The 25,944-nt window shown below is 39.1% G+C and overlaps 1 protein-coding gene across 1 annotated transcript; it reads left to right on the top strand.

The window, feature by feature from the left end:
• Positions 1–1,735: 1,735 nt before the first annotated feature.
• On the top strand, positions 1,736–24,063 carry RRN3 (RRN3 homolog, RNA polymerase I transcription factor). Its single transcript, XM_067551074.1, has 18 exons — positions 1,736–1,914; positions 2,252–2,352; positions 3,694–3,750; positions 5,185–5,274; positions 5,378–5,507; positions 5,987–6,046; positions 7,133–7,196; positions 8,911–8,980; positions 12,315–12,413; positions 13,446–13,541; positions 14,955–15,090; positions 15,958–16,088; positions 16,835–16,965; positions 17,895–18,079; positions 19,450–19,558; positions 20,068–20,220; positions 21,176–21,263; positions 22,405–24,063. Exons 2-18 carry the CDS (start codon positions 2,260–2,262, stop codon positions 22,561–22,563), a joined length of 1,851 nt encoding a protein of 616 aa, XP_067407175.1. The 5' UTR covers positions 1,736–1,914; positions 2,252–2,259; the 3' UTR covers positions 22,564–24,063.
• Positions 24,064–25,944: the final 1,881 nt, after the last annotated feature.

Here is a 25,944-nt window from a genome sequence, read left to right as displayed (position 1 = left end):
ATCACAATTTCAAGGCTGTATCTTTAGCTTCAGTTCTGTAACATTCCTGAATACTTTCTTTGCCTTTTACACTCGTGGAAGAGGAATCTTTCATAGGTTTCATTCTTTTTAGGTATACAATTTTCAAACTCTGCTAGGATCCCTTTAAAATCAGTCCATGCAATGGGTGAAAGCCGGAAGTTATTAAAAATGCCTATGGGTCCTGCACCAAGTCCAGTTAATAAGACCACTTTATCAACAGCACCACTCATCTCTGCATCCACATACAAAGTCTGTTTGAAGCACTTTCACAATTCATGCACGCCTCCCTTAATTCCAGTGATTTCAGGCCATCCATTCTTACTAGTAGTATATGTACAATTCAGGGATCAGGAATGAATTGAAAATTCTTCCAGCTTGTTATCAGATCTGTCCACTACTGGCATCATGTATTGTTGCTTTCAGTAATGCAAGGGCTTATACTTAATAACTGTTTTTATTTAAACAATAAATGTCTACAATTCCTTTATCAGTACCTACAGGCCAGAGCCCACACCTCATATTCCAAGATGGTTTATATAGTCACACCTCACAGTCTTGAGTAACTTCCTGGAGCTATCTCTAGAAATCTAGCTTGGGCTTAGAGACAGTTAGAGAAGGAGGGAGGGAGACTCAAAGTGTTCCTGAGACTTGGGCCTAACACTACTGTGCTCTGATAATATGGAGGTATCACAAAACTTTTCAAGCCAAAAATGATCAGTGTTACACAAACGTGTATAGAAACAGGAAAGGGTTGTCATGGGTTGATGGCTAATCTTTAGACTGTTGCAGCCAGCACAGTTCTGATCCTAGTATGGATGAGCTTCATTTGCCAAAGGCGATAGGCTGTTGAACCCTGTAGTGTTCTAAACTCACTTGGTGCTTAAGTTTTTGCATTCAGGCTTCCCATATAACGAATGGGACTTAGGCACTTAACTGTCACTGTAGACACCTAATTCCTAGAATCAGGCAGCACTGGTATTCCCAAAACCCCAGTTTAGCTGCCACTTTGTGACTCTAACCTGGTCTGATTTAAGTGAGGCAGAATACTCAGGCCTCAACAATGGGCCTAAACCATATAAGGTTGTCCCTGTTACACTAACAAATATAAATAATTCCTTTTTTAAACTCCACGAAGCATCGGATCCATTTATACTGGAGCCCTCAATTTCTCCCCTGACTTCTGTGGAACCTGATGTAACAGTTCTAGGGCAAACCACAGTCAGACTGCAGTCAAGTAGTCTCCACAACTCTGTTACACTTTTAGCAACCACCGAACAGCTTTTCCCCTCTGCACAGCTTGCGCAGGTGTCTCTTCGTGCTATAGACGACAGAGCCCTTTGTGACAGGCAGCGGTCAAGGCTATCTCAAAGGCCTGGTGTACTTATGGAGAGCCCCAGGGGAGCAACCCCGACAGAGAACCAGGCACCTTTCCCGCGGGCGCGGCTGCCCAGGGGCCGGTCCGCTGCCGAAGCTCAAGACCCTTTTGGCCGAGCTTGGGTTGCTCGTTGCCCGAGTTTAAACCGGCCGGGACGTTAACCGTTCCGCTGTAAAGGTGGGCGGGGCCCGCTCCTCACGCCAGTCCTCCGAGAGTAGCGAGAGAAGAGCTAGAGCAGCCACGTCACGGCGCGCTCTGTCTGTTCTGGCCGATGCCGCTGGGGTGCGAACGAACCTCTCGGTGGGGGAAGGGCCCGGGGATGGTTTTTCACTTCCGGGGACGCCGGCCATTCCTTCCTCTGGCCCAAGCTAGCATGGAAGCGGTTGGATGCCTCGCGCGAGGAGAAGTCGGCGCGCGGTACCAGCTCAACGGCTAGCTGAGACCCCCGGCGGGAGCGCTGCCGAGTCTCTCTCAGCTCCCTGCCAGGAGGCGGGGGAGGGTCGGCTGGCGGGCGAGCGGTGAGAGCGGGAGGAGCTGGGGGGTCCGGGCAGCGGGCGTCTCTTCCCCTGTTACCTTGTTTCTTCCCCTCCCTGCCCCGCGGGGAGTCTGTCTGCCAAGGACAGCAGGACGTTTTCACTGCTTCACGCCTTAAAAACGCTGGGGACGCGTGGCTGGGCTCTTCTTACGGGGCGGGCTGCTTCACACGCCTCGTGTACAGAGGCTTGGGCCGCGTCGTGCTTTAAAGTGTGACGTTCTGACAGGATGGGAGGTAATAACTAACGTGTCAAACCCCAGAGGGCCAGTAGTAGTAGGGGGGTGTTTTCATGCTGTTTTAATCTCTGTCCTACTGTGTAGACTGTAAGATGTTGGGAGGAGACGAATTCATCAGCTCCCCGCCAAGAAAGACTGTCAGGTTTGGTGGGACGTTGACAGATGTCTTGCTGAAATACCAAAAGGTGACTATGCTCTTGTTTTCCTTAAGCTCCTTGCAGCGGAGTAGTGTTTTCGGTATATTTGGGTTTTTATATTAGTGTATCAATTTTAAGCATGCAGAGTCAAATTATCTGTGGCACCAGTATATGCCCCTTGACTTAGGTAAGGTTCTTTTAACTCTCTTTTTGGTATTTGGGCAAACTTGTGAAGACCTTACTTTCAACTCGTTAGCATGTGTCTGTCTATAACATAACTTGTGAATGTCACATCCAGTACATTCCAGAAGTTCCAGGGATCAATGGCTGGAACCCTGTTGATTTTTTTGGAGAGAATCAGAAAACTGAAAGGGCAAAAATGGGGGTTATATGGCGCTCCTGCCATTTGATTAGCACAGCTGCAACTTCAAGCATCATTGTATTTGTCTGTAGTCTATAGATCAATTGATGGTATCCATTAATGTTTTCCAACATAGCATGATTTATCTTTCAAACAAAATAATAATGGTGGTGGAGTGGGAAATGGGGATTTGTACACAGCCTGTGGCATGGAGAGAGAATGGGGTTCCTGGTATTGGGGGAATGGAGCACACAGAACCCTTTGTGGGGGAGGATTGGGGACCCTGGATAAAGGGTACACAGATACCCTAGCATGGAGAGGAAGGTGGAAATGGAACACAGACAGACAGCCCCTGGGATGGGGGAAAATTGGGGAACCCAGTATGAGGGGAATGGTATGAGGTATGCAGAGGAGCCCTTGGCATGGACAATAAGGTGTGGATGGGGGGCGCACAGCTGTTGTCATGTTGGGGAAGAATGGGGACCCTGGTATGGGAGGAGGGTGGAATGGTGGTGTGTGTGCAAACATCCCTTGGCAGGGGGAGATTGAGGCATATGATGGAAAGGAATATGGGGGGACACACAGACCCTCCCAGGCCTGAGGGGGGATGTTGGAAGTTGTAGGGGGTCCCTAATATTAAGGGGAAGGGGTGGTTGCCATACAGGATACTTGTGAGGTTGAAAAAAGGAATACAAGGAGCCCCTGGTGTATGCAATATGCTTGGCCTACACAAGCTACAAAGAAGGAAAATTTGCACCCCTGGGGCAACCTAATCTGAGGGTGTAAAAGGATCACATTTTATAAAATAGTAACTTTACAAGCATCTTTTTTCAGAAACAAGTTATTTCTTACAACACATCATTAGCTAAAATTGAGAACCAATCTGTGAATACTACTGTTGTGTTTCACAGGATTTCTAGTATTTATCGTCTTCATAGCTGTCATTGTTAAGTGTAGAGAATAAGCTTATATTTCAAACTGTTTAGGTGTATTATATGGCAGAAAACAGTTTGTGTTTATTTTCCCAGGGTGAAACTACTGACTTTGAGTTGTTAAAGCACCAGCTGTCAGATCCAGAAATAAAGGTAAGGAATCTTCTAATGCGATAATTTTGATTTGGCTTTTTCCCTGAGACTGAATGTAATTGTAGGGCAAATTGCACCCATTTTATATAACAAATATTATTTGCTTAATATTAAGTTGATGAATTGTTAAGATTTATTGCCACTTGGCCAGGTGTAGGGGAGTGCTTCTTTTTTTTTTATCTAGCCTGGCTGTCTTTGCTTTGTAGTCATCTTGTGATGACAAATGTATTTTTAAATATATATTGCAAAGCGATATGAATGTTACAGTATGCATAATGCTGTATTATTGGGTTGCTGTGTTTTCCCCTCTCAAAAACAACAATAAATTCTGTGTAAATTGCTCTGGGGTAAACTTGATGATGAGAGGCACTCTACAAGCAAACTTCCTTTCAGTTTTGATATTGCATCCAAATTCTAATGTATAGCATCCCTACTATTCCAAGGCCCAATTACCTCTTCCTGCAAAAAATCCACCTAAGTGGGGCCTGGGGAAGGAATTCTTAAGGATTTCTTTAAGGAATCTCCTCTAAATTCATCCTGTAGTTGGGAGGGAGGAGAGTTGAGGTGGGAAAGTGTTGCTTGCATTGACCACCTGTGGAAGAAATGGTGTGGTTTTTTTCTCTCAGAATCTGTGGGTCCTCTGAGATCTGTCAGAGGTACAGGACTGATCATGCACAGACCTTGTGCTTCTGTACTGGCTTCAGAGTCCAAAGCTGCTCTCCCGAGGTCCATCTGAGCTATGCTGCCAGGGAGTCTCCAGCCCATTGCTTAAAGGGGTGATCCCATAGCACAATGGGAGCTCTGTTTAGGAGTTAACATAGCATGAGATATTATTGACTCCTGGGCAGACTCCCTCGGGATTGATGGGGAGACAATATGGGCACCCCGAGCGAAGCACACACACTTGCACTCTTCCACACTACAGAAAGTGTTGTACAGGGACAAGAGGAGAGTGCGTGTGGGGAAGCAGATGCAGATGGTCTCTTGCCTGCAGGAGTGGTAAGATCTCTATGCAGAATATCTTTCCCTCACATGGCTTCTGAGGGGGTAAAGCAGGCACCAATCTTTTGATTTTCTATTTTGACATTGTACAGTGGTTTAATGATATGGATAAATGCAAGTTTGGATAAAACCATTAAACTTGCTTACTGAGGTTCAAATTTGAACCCACATCTTTAGATGTGAAATTAGTGTGTTTATTGTGCTACCGTATTCATTCTTGAATCACAAGTAGATTCAAACTAAAATGTCTGTTCTCCCATTCTCTCTCATTCTCATGCTAACGGGAGTTTTAGAAATTCCTGACATGTAGATGAGGAAATAGCCACTCTATTTATAATTGTCATGTTTGATTTGGGTTTTAAAGATTTTGAAATTGGCTTATAGGGTCATATTATTGACTTTGTTATATCTATCTTGTCTGATTATTTGAAGGATGCCCAAATCATTAATTGGCTACATGAATTTCGGGCTTCTGTTGCATACTTGACCAAAGACTTTGAGCAGCTAATCAGCATTTTGTTGGTAAGTATGCACATATTACATTTGGAGGTCAGTGGTTGAATTCTCAAAATGTCTCTGTATTTCACATTATTGTTTATAACACATGCTATTTGCAATAATGCAGAAGCTGCCATGGTTGAGCAGAAGCCAAGATGTGGTGGAAGAATATCTGGGTTTTCTTGGTAATCTAGTGTCAGCACAGACTGTGTACCTTAGATCATGTCTCCGCATGATTGTCTCACATTTTATACCCCGTAAGTTTTCTTGGTCATCTTTTATTCATCATCCAAATATTAGCTTAAAATGTATGTAAAATTAGAATACTTTACTATAATTATCACTCGTGTCATTGTACATTGTGCATTTATTTGGACAAATGAAATGCAATAGAGAATTATGTTAACTGTAATGTCTTTAATTTACCTGGATTTTAGAAAACATGTTCTAAATGGATAATAGAAACTCCTCTTCCTAAAATAACTTACAAATTATGCTAATTTTAATGAAAAACACAGCAAAAATAAATGCTATGATGCCATGTGGAAAATCTTCCCAGCTCCCAGAATGGAAAAAACCCTGTGATCATCTTATGTTTTTGGTATAACGTAGATAATTCTGGGGCTGTAGCTCAGATGAGATCTTTCTTCTAATCATAGTTTTGATCTGTGCCATTGAGTGTGTGACCTTTTAAGTTTTATATGTTTATGGTAATAGCAATCCTCTTTCCTATCAGCTCGAGTAACCATAAGGGAGGATGATGTGGATATTTCAGATTCTGATGATGATGAGGAAAGTGAGTATTAATGCAGCATGGTTTACATATGCTCTATTCATTCTATTAGCAAAAATTTTTGTATATTGTGTCTTTTTGCAGACTTTTTTTTCAATGCAGTTTAATGGTTATGTGCACTATTGCAAACCTATGTAGAAAAATGAGACATCCCTTAGAAAAAGTACTAAGGGTTAGCACTTCTTGCATTTGAATGCATATAACTCCCATTGAAATCAACTGCATGATAATCTGGCCCCGAGTACTTTTAATCCATGTCACTGGTACAGTAGTTGTTGTATTGAGATGCGTGCATAGGAAATACATTTTTATTTCAAAGGCTTAGAACCATGATTGTTATAAAAACAAGTTAGCTTGGATATTTGTTTGTTTTCATTTGATTTAGGTAAACAAAATATAACTAAATAACAATGAGGGGCACTTAAAAACCTTTGCTACGTTTTTGTTTCTATCAGATTGAATTTCTGCAGCAAATGTAAATATTTGTAAGATATGGATTTTCTTCTCACACTCAACAACAGTTGACTCTCTTTCTAGAATGACTCTCCTGCATAAATTCTGCTAGTAGCTGTCTAACCACAAGTCTAGTTTTCTTATAGGGGTGAAGTGAGCCATCTGTGGGCTTTTTCCTCTCAACATTACACATCTTAAAAAAAGTGTAATCTGATCCTTTAAGGTCTGTATAATTCCTGTAGCAGACAATGATTATTTTTCTATATCCTTTAACTAGTTTCAGCCCTTAGCACATTTAAAAAAAAAAAGAGAAAATGTGTGACTTCCTTAACATGTAGTCAGACACTAGTCTCCAGTGAGATCAGTGATGCGGGGGTTGTAATAATATCTTGCTTTGGTGGTGGTTAATTAGGATTGATCATGGTCCAGTATTCACTGTATTTACACATGGACAGTAACTTTGGAAATAAGGAGAATTGACTCCAAAAGCTAACTCCTGTAAGTGTAGTTTCGCTGGTGAACTATAAAGTGTGAGTGACTAACAGAATGTGTTCATGCTGGCTCCTAGAGTAGCCCTTTGTATGTAACTTGATAAAGAAAATAATTCATTATAACAACTCATTTTTGTTTTTATAGATCTTTCTGGAAATTTTAACACATGTCATAGAGCACTACAAACTATAGCAAAATATGTTCCTTCGTAAGTATGTCATTCCATAGTTTTGTATGTCCTTTTTGCTAATACAAAGCTTTGTTTCAGCTTCGCCAACTCGCAAACGTAAACTAATTGATTGAACAAAGCGAGTTCTAACTCTCAACTTTATGATGTTTGCTTGTCTGTAACACAATAATGTTGGAATGTTGCATTTTTATCAATTCCAGAGTTTCAGGGACTATTCTCAGCATCAATGACCACAACTCTATTGATTTAGATTCAGATCAGAACAACAGAAAAGCCTGAATCAGAGGAAAATCATGGTCCCCAGACTGCCTGGTGCTTCAGGCAGAGGAGTTTCTCTGCTGCCCCTTGCTGCTGCTGCCTAAACATACTAGAGGCAACAGCTTAACTTTCTGCATGGGGTGATTGTAGTCTGGACTCTTAACAGAAATAAAAGAGCCTTACAGGGATGGTTTATAGGGGGAGAGCGAGGAAATGATGGGAGAAGTGGGGACTCAGACAAGGAGAGGTCAAGAGTGAGGCGAAAGCAGCAGGGACCAGAGGGATGGTGTAGTGGTGCTGGGGGAAGCAAGAAGTGGGAGGAAGTTAGGACTCAGAGAGGACAGATGGTGGTGGGGGAAGCAAGGACCAGAGTTTCACCTAAGCCACAACTGCAACCACCTCTACTGTGAGCCAAGATGGGCAGGGATGCGAAACCATGCTCTGAAACAGTAGTTCTCAAGCAGGGGTACACAGAGGTCTTCCAGGAGGTACATCAATTTATCTAGATATTTGCCTAGTTTTACAACAGGGTACATTAAAAGCAGTAGCAAAGTCAGTACAAACTACAATTTCATACAGAACAATGGCTTATTTATACTGCTCTATATATCAGCAGCTCTCAAACTGGGGGCGAGTTCGTTTTGATAAGGTCATCAGGGCCAGCGGGACTGAAGCCGAAGCCCAAGTTTTTAAGTGAGGTGAAACTTGGGGTATGTAAGGCAAATCAGACTCCTGAAAAGGATGAGTCTGGAAAGGTTGAGAACCACTGCTCTGAAGTGTCCCTACTCTCTGTTTGCCAGAAGCTGGGAATGGGCGACAGGGAATAGATTACTTGTTGATTCCCTCTGAAGCAGCTGGCATTGGCCATTGTCGGAAGACAGGATACTGGGCTAGATGGACCATTGGTCTGTTCTATTATGGCCGTTCTTATAAGCTATCACCACTTGGAAGCATAGTTTACTCAAAAGCCATGCTGTTTTTGGTTCCTCTTGCTGTGCACTAGAAACCCTATATTGTGGGAGGAATGTGCTTACCTCAGTTGCAATAACTTTAGTGTAGATTTCCATATCGAAATCTACTGGGTAGACAGGAGACCATACTGTGTAGATCACTTGTTCTCCTCCTCTACCCCCCAAATAATGGAATTGTGACAGCTTAGTGTTAATATTGGAGGGGCTTCTGTGGAATCAAGTAATGGAAGACTGCTTTCTCATTCTTTTTTCCCCACTCTTGCCTATCCCAAGATAATGGTGGGAAACTTTTGATTCTATAAAAAATTAACATCTTACTTTTTTTTGTGGAAAGTTATATAATACAGTAATATCCCATAGAAACATCTTGTACAACTTGTTATCCTACATCTATGAAAATAAAACTCTCTTGAAACCAGACTGTACTTCCAGAAAGATTCAATAGTTGCAATTCACTGTTTCCTCTGTTTTGAGTAAAACTTCCTGTATTTTTTTTATTACAGAACACCACAATTTTTCATGCCGATACTTGTGGAAAACTTTCCTTTCATTAATAAATCAGAAAGAACTCTGGTAAGAGCCAGCAGACTATCTAACCTTTTAAACTGTATAAGTAGTAGAAAAATACTATAGTTTGGCATTTGATACATTGCATAGTCAGGTGCTTTAGTGATCACTGTATTGAAGAATGTAATTTTAATATTGTTGAGTAATTTCCAACAAAGAGAATACTTTTTCTCAATTGCTACGTGCGCGCACGCGCGCACACACACACACATGAGGAGAAGGAGGAGGAGCATGCAGTATTACTGTCAATTATTAAGGTTTCCCAACAGATCCCATTATAAGACCTTATTTTCAGTTGCTTTTAACTTTGGAAAACTTTAACCATTTGTACTTACAGTTTCTTTCTGGGTTCCTGCCTCCAGCTAATTTTTTCGAAAATTTCAGCCAAAACAGTTCAGCTGTTTCTGAAAATGGGGCTAAGGGAAAAATAAGTTGTTTTGCCCATGTTAAAAAATCCCGGCTAACTTTTTTGAAAACCTCCAGCATCCCCATTCTTTGGAGCAGAGTCTTGAAATTTGACTTTGGGATGGGTGGGCTTTTTGTCAGGGCTCTACCTTTTGCCATCCCTATAAAAATTTTCCCAAATTATCCAAGTTATAAGCCTTTGAAAAATGAGCAGTTTGTACATGCTCAGTAAAGACGACTTAGATTTTAGTAGCTAAATTCCCCAAAGATTCCATGATCCAGACTGGGGCTGAGTAGTACTTTCCCAGAATTCCAGCTTTGGTCTGCTATGAACCATACTAGGTCAGATCCCTGAACTGAGAGCAGGAACCTGTCTCTCCTGTGCTTTCAGTGACTCCCAATAGGTCCAAGCAGTGTAGAAGAGGAAGCTGCCTGCTTCTAATGCAGAAGGGACAAGAACTTAACCCTGGTAGTGGTGGTGGAGTAGATTAGGACAAGGAACATGGTGGAAGGGGTGGGAAGGGGGAACTGGGACTGGAGGCTGGCAGGATGGGAGAGGGAAACTGGGATTGGGAGACTGGAATTGGCTGGACAAGGATACTGGGACTGGGAACTGGTGTGGGAAACAAGGGTGGGAGGACTGGTAGCCAGTATGTTGGTGGGGGAGATGGGGACTGAGGTCAGATGAAGAGCTGGGGTGGAGGGAACTGGGGCGGGGTTATGGGAGGACACTGAGATTAGACAAGGAGCTCATGGAGAGAGACTGAGATTGGGAATCAGTGGGGATGGGGAATGTGGGTGGGGAGAAGGGGTAACGACTGGAGGCCACAGCTGAGGGTAGAGACAGATCAGATAAGCAACGTGGGAGCAGGGGAACTGGGTCTGGATGGGCCAGGAGACTGGGGAGGGGAGATTGGGATGGGGAGTCTGGCAGGACGGTGACTGGGTCTGGGTAGGCAAGGAGAATGGAACTGGGATGAGGAGTCAGGGATGGAGGAAAGATAGGACAAGGACAAGAACAGGGAGGAGAGGATGGGGCAGAAGGCATTGTGATTTGTGGAGGGGCGCAGGGGGAACTGGGCTGAAAAATCTGCCTGGTAGAGAATACTGTCCCTCCCCAGGTTTACTGAGTCTCGCCATTCCTTTGCTGTCAGCAAATATCTGTGAAATCCACTAGTGTAGTGCCTCAGTCCCCTCTGTCACTGCTTATGTGGACCAACATCAATCTGCCAACTGCTATCAGTTATTGTTAGCTCAAGTGGCAGAGATCTGTGTGATGGACTTAAAGATTCCAATGCTGCTGCTGATGGAATTTGGTTTTTTTTCAGTTTGCTTTTTTAAAAAGCCTGGGAAGTTACACACAAGAACTATATTAAAAGAATATTGTCAACGTTGCAAGTCAAGCACTCAAAGTTAGGAAATACCAATATTAAGGTTGCTTGTACAAACTTAATTTGGATCCTTTGTGCATATGCGTTATGACACAGTCTTTAATTATATGATCACATGCTATTTTTTTTCCACATGAGCCTTGCCTCAGTCATTGCACAGGATGGACATGCTCTGGGAATGAATCAGGGTTGTGTAGTGAAGGAGACTGTTGTCTGTAGGATCCCTGCTTCATTTTTATTTATTTATTTATTACAAGAAGAGAGAGAACAGTCTCATGCTTAAGACAATTGACTGCTATCCTGGAGAATTGGATTCTGTCCCTGCCTCTATCACAGAGTTCCTATATGATGCTAGGCAAGACAGCTAAACCAAACTTTTCAGAGATGGTCTCTAATTGTGCATTACTTGTTTTCTGGGTGCCCAACATGATACCCTGGGATTTGAGTTGCAGAAGTGCTGAGCACTCACAGCAGCAACTGAAGTCAGTAGGAGCCATGCTTCAATAATTTAAAGTGCTATATAAACTCTGAAATATGAGATCTTAGGCCTCTCATGTTAGGTATCCAAAATTAATGGAAACTTTTGATCTTAATCTCTCTTTTCCTCAGTTCCCCGTCTGTAAAATGGTGATAATACACCCTTAACTTACAAAGGTGTTTTGAAAATAAATTCATTAATATTTGTGAAGCACTCAGGTACTAGTGACAAGCACCATAGAACAACCCAGGAGAAAATTATAATTCTGTCTTCAGAGCAGGGTTTGAATATTGTCCAGTAATAATACATGTGGTTTACACATTAAACAATGAAGAGAGAACTAAATGTTGAATAGCTGCTAATTAAATGAGCATTATGTGCAGTGAATGAGGCTGGAGTCATATGGAAAAAATGCATGTGATCATGTAATTAAAGGCTGAATCAGAATGCATTTGCACAAGAGGGCAAAATGTTGGTTTTGTTACTTCTTCATTTTGAGTGCTTGACTTTGCAACCTTAAAAATGATTTTTAATGTAGTTTTGTATGTGCAAAATATTTGTGTGTACACACACAATTTGACTCTAAACCAAGTGGGAGTTAAAAACAGCAGGACACTCTGGTGAAGTCACTTGTTTCACAACACTTCACTCTCGTAGATTTGCTGTATCTGGAATTGTCAATTGCCTATTACAATGCACGGAAATAATGTGGGACTTAGAATGAAACAATTTCACTATATCAGTTCATTTTAAGCAGATTTCACTTTTGCACATATATTGTTTAGATGCACATGAAAATGATTGACAAAGAAGTTACTGATGCCCTCATTCTCTTGTTTAAGCACATCATATTAACTTGTTTTTGGCAACTCTTTAGAAGTTAGGACAGAATTGTAAGCTGTACAACATCCACATTGGTTTCAAATCTTTAGATAAGAGATATTTAGTGGTTCGGCACTTTGGTAGCTACACTTCTGCTTCTTGTGGTTTCTAAAACCCTTGAAAGAAATGACTGTCACTTAAAATTCAAGGGAAAATCTATATTCATGATAATGCTGTATTACAGGAATGTTATGTTCATAACCTGTTGCGAATTACTGTGTATCTTCCAACACTGAGGCTTGAAATTCTGGAACTTATTGTTGAAAAGCTATTAAAGATGGATGTAAGTATGGAACAAACTATCTTTTAAGAAATTGGCTCTCTCTTAAGTGCCAGCAATGTATTGTCTTAATATTAAACCTCAACAGAAATTACACTTAAATAGGATTCACAGTCTTAAGCTCCAAAGGCAAGTAAATTAAAACTCAAGAGCTAATGCTGCACCTTAAAACTGTACAATTGTGCCTAGGTATTCAAGCATATATGATATACAACTATTATACTTTGTGTGGAAATTATATAGCACAATCTTGAACATGCCAAAATAAGGTTTGGATTACAGGGTTGAGTGAGTGTCACATATCAACAGAAGCTTTTTGAATTATGTGGTGTTGCATGTCACACACTGTAGATTAGAATCTGGGCCCAAGGACCCATCTTTATAATCTGCTTTTCATGTGTTGAATACCTGTCAGTGTTGTTTTAATATGGAAGGTTTTCACTCATCAAAGAAACAAAGCATTTTGAGTAATTAGGATTTCATGGGTCTCCATTTTGGAGCACCTCAATATAAATCTGTCAGATTGCTAGTGAGCAATGGATTATCCTACCTTCCCCTGTAAAAGATGTGTCTGCTCCCTCCTTAGCTTTTCCAACTCCTGTTTGGTCAGGGATTCGGAGACCATTCAGAAATGGACCCAAGACCTTTCACATCATTGCAGTGTCAATAATAATTGTAGGCCACTTGACCTGATAAGGCCCTTCTTGCAGCCCTGGAATTTAAGTTAGTGAAAATCAGTTTCATGTACATAGCTACCAAATCAAGCCCTAAATCCTTTTGCCATCCTAATCCTTACATAGATGTATATGAACTATCTGAGTGAAGTTTTAAGCAGTTGAGAGTGAGTGTGTGTGTTTGTTTATATAGTTAGGTATTTTAAAAACATATGTATTTGATCAAGGACAAAATTTAGCACTCAGAACACTGAGTTAATAGTGTCACCTATATCTGACTTAAATAATATAGTGTGGTTACATTTTCCTGCACCCAAGGTTTATTTAAAAAAAACTGATTTTTTAAAATCTATAATTACAGGTAAGTGCCCCACGACAAGATATTGAGGATGCTGAAGAAACTGCTAATAATTCTGATAGCAAGGAAAAAACCACCGAGGAAGGACTCTTTGACATGGTTGGTTGTCTAAGCTCTCTAAAATTGAATGTTTATATTTAAAAAAATTAAATAACAGTTGAGTTGTATTAATTTTTGCGTGTGAGGTACTAACTTTGTTATAACTAGGTTGTAAATGAATTGCCAAGAAATATCCAAATCTTCAGCCACATTGGGGTTTTTAGCCTTCGTAATATTTAGTAGGTAGAAAGTAATGACTCAAGTGGAATTTGGCCAAGACCCCAGCACCTTGGTTAGCAGTAAAGCTGATTGGAAACAATTATATGAAACATTTTGTCAGAATTTGCAATTTCATCAAAATTGATACCTACAGGGCCATGTTAATTTTTGACAAAATTCCACTGGAAACCAGCCAACTTGTCTGCCTGGCTTTTCAGCAGCCCAGGTTCCTGACTCTCTGGAAATCCCTCTGACTGACTGACAGGGAGCTGTGAGCCTGAAAGCCCTGGCTTCTTGGCAGCCTGGGTTCCAAGGTACGCAGGTCCTTAGATTCAGGGCAACCTGCCAAATTGACTGTCCCAGTAATATTAGGGTTTCCAGGGTCCCTGACTATGGGGCAGTCCACCAAGCAGATTGTCCTGGAGATGGAGCTTCCAGGCTCCCCGCCTGCTTGGCTGCCAGGTCTTTCATGGAAAAAAATTTAAAATGTTGTTTTTCATTCTGAATTGGAACTAAAACAAATGTCAAAATCCTCTGCAAAATGGAATTACTGTTCACCACCACCTCTAGTTAGGACCCCTTTATGGGAACATTAAGGACCTCAGGGCCTCAACTTTATGTCTTAGACTTACTGAAAGTTGGTACCTCCAGCAGTACAGTCCCCCTAATGATATGCTGCAGCATTAGAAGGAAAAGTTCTAGCTATTGAATTGCCATTGTTTTGTGTTAAAACAACACTGAACATCTGAAAGCAAACCCTAAGAAATTTTACAGTTAAAGTTAAAACTATGGGCAGACATTCCATTGGTTATTCATGTTGGTGGAACTCCCATTAAAAATCCATGTCCAGTCTCCCTTGTGCACCATTGGAAATTTACCATAAAAATTAAATATTCCAGAATAGTTGACAAATTGTTAACCTATTCTCACTGTGTCAGAGATTCATGTGTTCAAAGGGGAATGGAGCTTACACTAAAAATATGTGCAAATACATTTAGAGTTTATTACAGAGTTCTAAGTAATTAACTTAAGCCCATCATCAATGCAACATAGCAATATCTGTGTATATTTGCTTGTAATTCTTATAAATAAGCTGCATGAGAATTAATTACGTAGTTGATGGTGATAGTTTTAAACTATGTTGATAGTGCTAAACTTATGACTTTGAACAGAGAAAGTACGTTTTGATTTATTTATAGTGTCTTTGTGGTTCAGAACATATGAGAGCTTTTTAACTGCTATTTTATCTGGCAGGAGGAAGATGAAGAAACAAAAGAAAACAAAGATATTTCCAGTAGGATTGACATGATGGCCCACCCAGTAGCAGAACGCTTGGATATTTTGATGAACATTATGTTTTCTTATATTAAAGATATCTGCCATGTAGATGGTAATAATGTACCTGAACCTGTTGTTTTGTTAGTAATTAAATATAAAAATTAGAGTTCTGCTAGTGCAAGATTGGACCTCTAGTATGTGGGTTTTCAGCAGTAAAGTTCTTGTTTCAGCAAGATGCTATAGGCTAGATTTTTCAAGCTGTAACCAATCTCTGCTGGGCATAGCTACAATTGGAGGATGAGGCAAAGAAGCCAGTTTTGGCTTCCTGATGCTGGGACCTGTTTTGTACTAGCCCTAGTGTACTTTTGAGTTCTGTGGTGTCTTAGTGCTGTAAAATTTCTTAAAATCTCTGAAATATCCTCAATGCCCCTTTGCTTCTATTTGAGTATTATTTTGATACTTAGAATTATAGATTATTTTGTATATTAAAGGTAGATATACAACAAACAACCATTCAGTTCAAATTGGAATTTAAATCATATGAAATGCAAAATCAAGTAGTTGTGTTTTTTCTCTTTTGAAACTTCTAAGAATAAATATCTGAAAGGAATATTGTTGGAAAGCTATATTTAAACATATATCTATGGTGCTAAACCTCTAAATTATTAAATAAGAGAGAATATTTAAAAATCAAATTTACTTTTTGTATTTTACTCATCTTGAACAATGATACTATCTGCACTAGCACAATACTGCAATATTTGCATATCTAATAGCTCGGGGAATGTTTAAATCCAAACCTTAAAAAAACTTAATTGAAACTCATATCGGGAGGAATTTGTTAATGCTGCGTTTATAGACCACTAACATTTGGCGTCCAATCTGTCTGGCAGTGTTCCTTTAAAACATTCACTGCAACTTTGAGGAAGATCTTAAGTTCCACTGTGACTGAAGAAACTCCCCTTCCCCCTCTTTTTAGGCAAGCTTGATGTTAACAATACGAAGGACTTATATCGGGATCTAGTTACTGTCTTCGACAAGCTCATTTTGCCAACCCATGCTTCGTGTCATGTACAATATTTCATGTTTCACATCTGTAGTTTTAAATTGGTGAGTAGAAACATACACTTCTTAAAGTGCACCTCTCCTGTTATATCTGTTGCATGTTTTTATTTTGTTCTCTGAGCTGAAAAAGTTGTGTTAAACTGATTAATTTAACTGGTATATCCCAGTGTCACTCCAGATCTGGCTGAAAAGGCACATTTGTGTCCCTATTTTCTTTCTACCTCCTGCTCCTCACTACAAATTCTCCACTGTAAGTTGCATATTCAGTACTGTCTTAAACCACAAATGACTGGAATCCAGACCCATTTAAAGAGAGACAGGAAATGCATTCACTATTTACAAGAACCAGCTAGAATCTTGAACCTGAGGTTCAATGCAATACAGCTTCATTTATGTGTTTCAAAAAATGTCAAGATAGCAAATATATTCTGCCTCTCATTTTGAGCAGGATTTGCGTTACATTTACTCTGTTCCACTCCATCTCCCCATATGTTTCTTATGCAATATGCTGCTGAATCTGCTGGTAGATTTCCTGCACATTTCAAAGTTCAGACTTTACCAGCACAGTGTTAAAAACTAAAAATATGCAAATTCTCAAAGAACATCCCTTTCAGCATTTGTAGGAGTATTTGCATTTTTTTTTTTTTGTAGTTATAAATTGTAAATTGTAGTAACCTTTTGGTATTTGTTTTTTTATACCAATAATGAGTGCACTGATGTCAGGAGTCTGTTTACAGATGGCAGCAGCGCTAGGATGAATAGTTTCAATGTGTTTTTGTCATGTTTTGCAGGGGTTTGCGGAAGCATTCTTAGACCATCTTTGGAAAAAATTGCAGAATCCAAATAATCCTGCGGTGATTAGACAGACTGCCGGAAGTTATATTGGCAGCTTCTTGGCAAGGGGTAAATTTATTCCAATTGTGTAAGTAGTGTTGTTAGATCATTTTAAATATCTTATACTTTGTATATCGTCAAAAGTGAAGGATTTATGGCATTTACCAGAGTTAAGTATAGAAAAGGTTACTGTGCCAGTTCTCCTCCCACAACTCTGCCAGTGAGCCATAACTCTGAGCTAAAATGTCCTTACTGTTCCCCTTTTGGGGTTCTCTTTTTAAGTTTTCCAAAAAGTTTTGTGTTTATGGGATGTGGACTAATGCCTGTTGGGTGAGGATGAGGTAACTAAATGCCAGATTTATCAGGGTACTATTGTTCTCATTGATTTTGTTGGAATTGTGGGTGCTCAACATTTCTGACATTCAGCTCCTAAACTTATTTTTGAAAATACATCTTCAAATGTGATAGGCGTTGCACTTAAGCCTCTGAGATATTTAGCTCAAATATTCCTATTCATTGCATAGATTGGTCTATGGTTTGAACGCTCAATAAGTGAATGAGTAGACTTTTTTTTTTCTTTGTAAACGTTATCTAGTATGGGGTATGTCTTCAAGATTTCTGATACTGTTTTTATAAGCAGTGGGCTTAATGATTTAATGTTGAACTTAATTTGATATTGGAACCAGAAGACTTCTCGTTGTTTGTGCCTCAGAACTCAGACAAGTGGATTTCCAAACTTTTTATGTTGTGGGCCACTCTGTAAGTGATCTTCTCATGGACTCATCACTCCTCCCAATGTTTTAATCTTCCTGATGCTTGGGGTTCTAAGTATTGTTGCAGACAGTTCAGTAACTGCTGGCACAGAAGACGAGACTGGCAGTGTAATCTACTTCTTTACAGTATGATTTCTGTGCTTATTTGTATGTAGAGTACGCATTAATATTCTTAAATATCTTTTAAAATATCTTTCATACATGAGTTTATGGTGCTTTTACAGACCACGTTTCTCCATTATAGTACAGTGAAAGCATGCCTGGATCTGTTGGTTAACTGGTTGCATATATACATTGATAATCAGGATGCGGGGACAAAAGCTTACTGTGATGTTGCTCTTCATGGACCTTTTTACTCCACATGCCAGGCTGTGTTTTATGCTTTCATTTTCCGCCACAAGCAACTTTTGGATGGAAACTTAAGGAAAAGTGAGTATATTCAAAGTGTCAGTAATATAAAATTAAAACAGAATTCATGTGCAAGTTATAAAAATATTAATTTCCTAATGGTCAATTTTGTCAAGTGAATTATGGTAAAATTAAGTTACTATATTTTAAACAAAATGCATAAGACTGTTTGTTTGTATTTGTATTGGAATACAAAGCTGGATAACTTTCTTTATAACTAGTAAAAACAATTCAGATAGTCATTGGGCCAGACTTGCGGCCCCACTAGTGGATGCTTTGAGTTGTTTTACCAGTGCAAATCAGTGTAAATTGGTGGGGGGTTCCACTTTGTGGCACAGAGCTGGTGTAAAGAGTCTGTGCCACCCCCTCAGTCACTGATGCATAGTGTGTGGCTGGAGTGTCTCTATGCCCTTATCCATCCTGGCTGATGGGAAGGGCCATGTAAGACTGTGAGCAGCTGAGCATAAATTAGAGCAATCTGCTGCTTCACTAATTTAAACTGGGGGCTGGTCTAGAACTTGGAGATCTACTGATGAATTGCACTATATAAGAGGTAGGTGGCATATTTAATTGATTTTTTTTTCATTGATTGGAACATAAAAAGACCATAAAGCCTCCTGGTCCTATACTGAGCATAATTCTGCCAGATTAGAAAACGTTTTCTTACATTTATTTTATTATTATTAGTGGAGTTTCCTTATATGACAGAATAGCTTGGCCTGGAGACATCATTCTTATATTTCTTTTTTCTCTTAATCTTCTTTATATGCTCTGCGGAAGCTTTCTTTCATTGCCATACACGCAGCTGCTTGGCAAGATAACATCCCAGTTCTCCCCAAAAATAATATGTTGCTTGATGAAGCCAAAAATGTGATCTTTTAAAATCTGAAAAAATCTATATGCTGAATAATTTTAAAAAGTCGCTCTAGATTAGAATTTCCACACACTGTACATTTGTACCATCATCTAGCATATGACTCAAACGGTGTTGCTGCTTTGTTTGTGTAGGCCCCATGAGTAAGTGCCACATAACTTGCAGGTTGATTATCTAATGCTTATAATCTAATATTCAATTTTTTATAGTGAATTTGTGCATTTGATTTCCAAGTATTCTCTGAATCAGAAACATGACTTTGTCCTTTATTACTCTAAGGTAATAATGAGAAATAGGCACACAATTGGGAAAGTTCTAATATGAACTCTGCTACTGACTTGTTGTATGGCCTTGGGAAAAGTCACTTTTTTCTATTTCCCTATCTGTAAAGTAGGCATGATTGTTATGTACCTACCTCGTGGGGGTTGTGAGACTTAAGGTGAATCTGTACAATGCTTTGAATATGGAAAAACACTGTATAAACCCTAAATATTTGTAAACCATCCTTATTTTGAAGGTTTGGCATACCTGCAGAACTTAAATTTTGAACGCATTGTCATGTGTCAGCTAAACCCTCTGAAGATTTGCTTACCTTCTGTTGTTAACTTGTTTGCTGCCATTACCAGGTAACTATTTATTTTTTTCAGTTTAATTTTTATATGGCACATATCAATCTGAATGTATAACCATAATGTTGTATTTTGAAGATTAAAAAACATTTTTTGTAAATGTGTGTGTTTGTATGATGTCTGTATTATAGTATAACATACTATAGTCCCTTCAATGTTGAAAATATTACCTGTATACTGAGCAGGACCAGTTTATAGCTCATACAAATACAGTGAAACCCTGTGGTGAAGTAGAGCTATTTCATTGTTTGTGATGGTGCAGATTGCTATATTATTTACAGCAAGGTTCTGTTCCAAGTAAAAGGGGTTAGATAGACTTCATTTATAAGCTCCCCTTATTCTGATTGTATTGGTAACTCCTGCTGTCAGTCAAATGGAAGTTTATGCTAAAACTTGGATATTTATGAAATATATCTCAACCTATTTTAATATCTTCTGAAATTATTTGCTTTCCATGTAGTTAGAGATACTTACACTTATCTATGTTTTTTGTTTGTTTGTTTAAGGAAATACCAGTTGGTGTTCTGCTACACCATTATTGAAAGGAACAACAGGCAATTTTTACCAGTCATCAGAAGCAGCAGTGGGGGTGATTCTGTACAGACTTGCACTAACCCACTAGACAGTTTTTTCCCCTTTGATCCTTACATTCTCAAAAGGTATAGATTTCAAATACAATAAACTAATTTCTGCCTTACAAAAACGAAACTGAAAGCACATACAGTCAGTCGACTGTTCAGCTTTTCTAAAATGCATTGTTTTATTATAAGTCAAAACACTCTACTTTACTTTACTTCCACATAAGTTGCTTTTGGAGGAATGAGACCGCCAGAAGCTGGAGAATTGAAGTTTGTGTACACTGTAGGTTTTGGGATGTGGGGAAAGGAAAAGGGTCCACCCTCCCATCAAACTGCATTTGTTTAAAGGTTACTTGAGGCAAATTTTCTTTCATCTACCCCTCTTTAATGAGTCCCATTTATAATATTAGCGTAACAAAACGTTGTACTGAGGTCTGAGTGGTAGTTTCTTGCACCTCTGGGGTTGGCACCATGTGAGAGAGGGGATCTGGCTTGTTTTCAGAGGCTTTCTTTGTTAGTTAGATGGGCTGTTCTTGAAGCTCACTAGCCTGGAATGCTTATATTCTTAGATCTATACAAGTTTGTATATATGGCTTCTTTAACATGGTATGTGTGAAAAAATCTATCTCCTAGCCTAAGAAGGACTGCAGGGAGTCCTTGCTCTAAAGGAATAAAAATGCTGGACAGAAGTCCAATAAATCCTGAGGGTTGGATTATAGGCTAGAAGAAAATTATACTTGGCTGAGGGAGCACAGTCTACTGCATTAGAATACATAATTGGGAGATCTGGGTTCTATTCCTGTCTCTTTATAACCTCTCTATGCATCCTCTTACCCATCTGTGAAATGGAGATAATTTACCTACCACGGAAAGTGTTGTGGGGATTAGTCTATAAAGTGTATAAGATCCTTTGCAAGGCACTAGAGAAATGTAAAGTATTACATAGTGCAATATTAAAATGAAGTGCCTGGTTCATAACTCCTTGTGTGTGACTTTATTTAGCGTATTTGTACTATACTACAATTTATGTTATCAGATCAAAGAAGATCATTGATCCTATTTATCAGATATGGGAAGAACTGAGTACTGAAGATCTTCAAGAGCTTAAGAAACCCATTAAAAAGGTAACTCCTTCCTGTCAGAAATCATTTGTGTGTGTGTGTGGGTTTTTTTTGTTTTTTTTTTTTGGGGGGGGGGGGGGCGTTTAAAGAAAATAATCTTAAATCCTGCATCAACTGACACTTATGGAAGCTTACTCCTACTTGGGGAGTAATTTGGGGGTTTTTAGGTCACAAAATGCTTAACTTTAGTGGGAAACCAGCACTGAATTATTAGTCGGCTATGCAGGATTCAGGAAGTTCTGTGTACATAGAAAATGCATTCTTTATCTGACTATATGGAGATATCATCCTGGCCCTCACATAACTGTTTGATCTCTCCTTTTGTGGATGTTTTCATAGTTGTGCTCCCATGCTAGCACTATGGGCCAACTGCTGTGAATCCTCAAACAGATACAGTGATACCCAGTGCTTAATTTATAATGAAAGAGGTGCCAGAACTTGAGCAATTTTTTTACTTTCATAACTGATGGAGCAAGCCCAGGGGTGCCGGGGCTCAGCCCTGGCACAAATTAAGCACTGATGATATCTCTGTCCTGATTGAAGGAGGAGCTGACACACAGGCTAGTGGGTTAAGCTGCCAGCCCAGATAGAGAATCAGTGATCTGTGTAGTAGAAGAGACTTTGTTTTTTCTTATTAAGCCCCTGTGATGATGTCTGTGAATGCCACTTTCGTATCTGTTTTGGATCTAGTCTCACAATAAACTACAGTCACTAAAGCTCCCCTCTGCTCTGCCAATTATTCCAGCTTCTGCCTATGTAAAGAATTTCTAGAACACCTATCTCCACAATATCTAAGTTTTGATTAATTTCCTTCTGCCACCCCTGTCTGTGTGGAATGCCCTTCCCACCCGTTTGCCAAACAGCCACCTCTCTTCATTTACTCCTTAAAACTCTGTGACTTCTGTACTTGTTGGTCAGATACATCCTTTTTTGTGGTGTGAAATCTACTAGCTGTGTAATGAAGCAGAGGCCAGGAGTCTCATGAGAACTGTTCTATTTTACTGGACCAAATAATACACTCCAGTAAATCTGCTGTGGGGTTCAGATAACTTTTCCTGGTAAAGACATTTAAACCTAAGTCTGGAAACTATATAAGGTACTGTAATATCTTTCTTTTTTCACTAACATTTTTCTCTTTGTGTAGGGAACAACTGAAGATGAAGATGATGACTTTCTGAAAGGAGAAACACCTCAAAATGATGGCATGGTTGGAATTACTCCAAATTCTTATGACTCAAATATTCTGAGCCCAGCAAGCAGTGTAGGATCCCCTCCAGTAACATATGCACAATGGCACCTCTGACTTTGAAAAGCAGAAATTAAGTAGATCAAAAGCTATGTGCAATTTTCACTCGTTAAACAGACTTTCTGAGCAACTTTCCACACTTTGAAGGTTTTACTTATTTTGGTAATCATATTAAAGAAGAAAGAATCTAATTTTTTTCTTAAACTTGGTCAGGTTTCTACAGAGATGTGTTCTGATAATTTCATACATTGCTAGAAAAGGCTAGAGAATAAACTGCAGTATTTTACAATTTTCATATTGAAATAGTTGTTATATAATTTATAGTTATTTTTCTTGACTGTACCTTTTGTTTAATAATGTTTGCTCCATTAGGATTTACATATTAAGGGTGAAATCTTGGCCCCTCTTCTCATTGACTGCAGCGGAAGTAGGATTTCACTCAAAATATTTAATTGTGGTTTGATTGGGTGTGTTTTTAAGTTACCTTTCTAACAAGTAAACTGAGCATAGAATGGGGAACCATGGCCTGAGCTCGAATTCTAACCTGACATTGACTCTCTCTGACCTTGGACAATCACTTAGCTTCTTTTCCTCAGCTTCTCTTATCTGCAGAATGGAGGTACTTGATAAAGCACTTTGAAGAAGGATGGTGCTATTATCACTGCATAAAATTTTGTTGGCACAAAGATTTTTTAAGTGTAAAAGTTCAGACTTTCAACACCTCAGACAATTGTCAGTTTTGAAAGTGACATGAAAGCAGCTTAATGTGCGATCATTAAGTTCTTTGGGTTTTGTGGATGAAAAGGATTCTGTTAAGAGGTAGATATTTATTATTTTTGGAACTTGATATTTAAATGTGAATTGTGAAACTAGAAAAAAAACCCACTTTGTTTATAGAAAGGAAATGATGCGATTCTCCTTGTGTCACTGCAGGGGATTTCTTTACCCCAACATTACTATGTTTTGTTTTGCATAATTGCATTTTTAGATGGGAGAGGTTTGAGTATATAAGTAAATAATTACTGAAAAATGAACTGGAAATATCTGCACCGTACTTCAGTTTGATTACAAATACTTTTTTTTTTTTTTAATTTTAAATGCATGAGTATAATTCTATTTTTGGAAACAGTAAACTCTTAAGTATTTTGGGCCAAATGCTCCTCTTACACTGGTCTGATTTTTTTGGTTAGACTCTTCATTGTTAGACTTTCAAGACTTCTTCATTGGATAGGGATTGGAATAAAATTGACACATGCAGATACTTGGAAATCATAGACTTATACAAAAACAAATGGAATTCTATATGTGGTCTAGCCACTGGAGTATGACACAGGATATGGTAGTGTGGATTTCAGAAGCACCCAATTTGACATGTTCCATCTGAAAGACTGTGTGATGATACTAATAAGATGGAGACTTTGGATGAGAGAGAGGTTTGAGAATGATATGGCAAAATGTATGTTCCTCTATCTGTAAGTGAACTGGGTTTTTTGTTTTAAATCTCACCCCTTCTGCTGTCGTTCCAGAACAATAAAAAGAGAATTGTGTTTGAAATGACTTCCCTTATCTCCCAATATAAAAGTACTCTTCTTAAACAAACAGTGAGGAAAGAATGGTTCTAAAGTGATGAAAACTTTGCATTCTTCCCCACGACGCCAATGGCTTTGTCAACACTCTCAGCCGCTGCTGGGCAAACTCGGATGTAGGACTTTTCCAAAACATAATGCCTAGTTCTTCTCTTGGCTAACATTGCTGTATATTGTATGTGATCTGGGGATTTGCGCGCGTGTGCGTGTGTGCATGTGTGTGATTTTTTTTCTCTTGGCTCTAGAAAAATATTTGCTCTGTATCTAGACTCATAGTTTGGGCATCTAGAATGGGACATCATGAAAATTGTAATGTTAAAAAATGAACGCACATTCAGTTGTCCTAGATAGTCAAATAATCAACACCAGACCTGTAAACGTGTTAGATTGTCAAGGATCTTTTATGTAAGCAATAATTTGAGTAGGGGCTCCCAGTGTTTATATTCATAGTCTGTGATAAATCCCCTGATTAAGACGATGTGTGATAACAAAGACAAGGGTCACTACATTCTCTTTGCTTATTTTTCCCATTTTAAATAAGTGTTTTTATAATCATAACAAAAGGAGGCAACAACACTTGGCTAACAAACTTAAGATGCACTTTGCTGGAAGTGTTAATACTTTGCTTGGCAAATATTATAGTGAGAATTATTGAGAATGCTGAAGGTTGGAAAATGAGAAGGGAAAGTTTTGTTTCTCCCGACATCTTTAAATTTTCCAATCAGGTCTAGCTAGCAATATATAGCCCAATGCTTATCATGTGTCATATGACATTTCTGTGTGTGTTTTTTGAGAAGGATGTGAGTTCTGGGTATATGTACCTCTAGGAAATTAATTTGAGAATACATGACATTTAGTGTAGACAAAAAGCACAAATGCTTCTTCAGAAGTATTTTTGAGAGCTAGTTATAAGTAATCTCTGCCAGAGATATGTAGTAGAATTCAGAGTGGGGCTGATTCCATCCCAACATTTCCTTCACTTCAGTTTGCTGATGAAAGTTTGAGGGACCCTTCCAAATCAATTCATTTTTTAGTAATTATGTCTGATTCTGCTGGTTTCCCTGGGGAAAGAAAAAGCAGATTTGTTTAAGACTTAAATGAGTTAATGCAATATAGGTCAAACCACAATATCACTTCCCAGGAAGTATCAGGTCTGACTTCAGACTTGCAATCTTTAAATCGTTGTTTGAGGACTTCAAGTCTTAGGTTAGGAGTCTGTTACAGGAGTGGGTGGGTGAAGTTCTGTGTCCTGTGTTGTGCAGGAGGTTCGACTAGATGATCATAATGGTCCCTTCTGACCATATAGTCTATGACTTGGGCTGTTGTGATGTGAGTGGTGGAGATACCAAGCCAATGTATGGGAAGTGGGAGATGATTGAGAGAAAGTACCTAGTTTTAAATAAATATTTCTGAATATGCTTCAAGCAATTAATTATTTACTACTTTTAAGGCATGAAACTCTTAATTTCACATAATATGCTAAAATTTCAGCATGGATCTAAGTGTACCCACCCACAAAATGTGTGGATGTGGGGGAAGAAAATCTATATGTGCAAGTGTCTTTTTGTCCTATGTAAAGGCAGTATTTTACATATTTTACATATACAAATAGCTGGGCTCACAAATTCTGTGGGCCTCTTTTTCCTGGCCTGCTGGAAATTTAATCTGAGTATTTGTGCCTTACTTGTGTAATTGATGGTACTCTTCATGAGAGAACTAAGCCTTCTGTCATAGGTGGATTCCAAGATGGGTCATTATATTTTGCTTGCCTAAAATCCCCCCTAGAGTTTCCATTAGAGATGGTTTATTTTAAACACAGCCCTCTTGGAGTTCAGTGTCTCTGCCCTGGAGG

Source organism: Emydura macquarii, unplaced genomic scaffold (assembly GCF_026122565.2).
Source record: "Emydura macquarii macquarii isolate MOO-44397 ecotype Brisbane River unplaced genomic scaffold, CSIRO-AGI_Emac_v2 contig_1348, whole genome shotgun sequence".
Classification (NCBI taxonomy): domain Eukaryota; kingdom Metazoa; phylum Chordata; order Testudines; family Chelidae; genus Emydura; species Emydura macquarii.
Note: the sequence above shows the minus strand (reverse complement) of the source record. Positions and strands in the feature narration are given on the sequence as shown.

Coding starts and splice junctions, on each gene's coding strand:
- RRN3 (XM_067551074.1), top strand. CDS start 2,260: ATGTTGGGAGGAGACGAATTCATCAGCTCCCCGCCAAGAAAGACTGTC. Junction 5,275..5,377: donor AGCTAATCAGCATTTTGTTG/GTAAGTATGCAC, acceptor GCAATAATGCAG/AAGCTGCCATGGTTGAGCAG. Junction 20,221..21,175: donor GATCCTTACATTCTCAAAAG/GTATAGATTTCA, acceptor TTATGTTATCAG/ATCAAAGAAGATCATTGATC.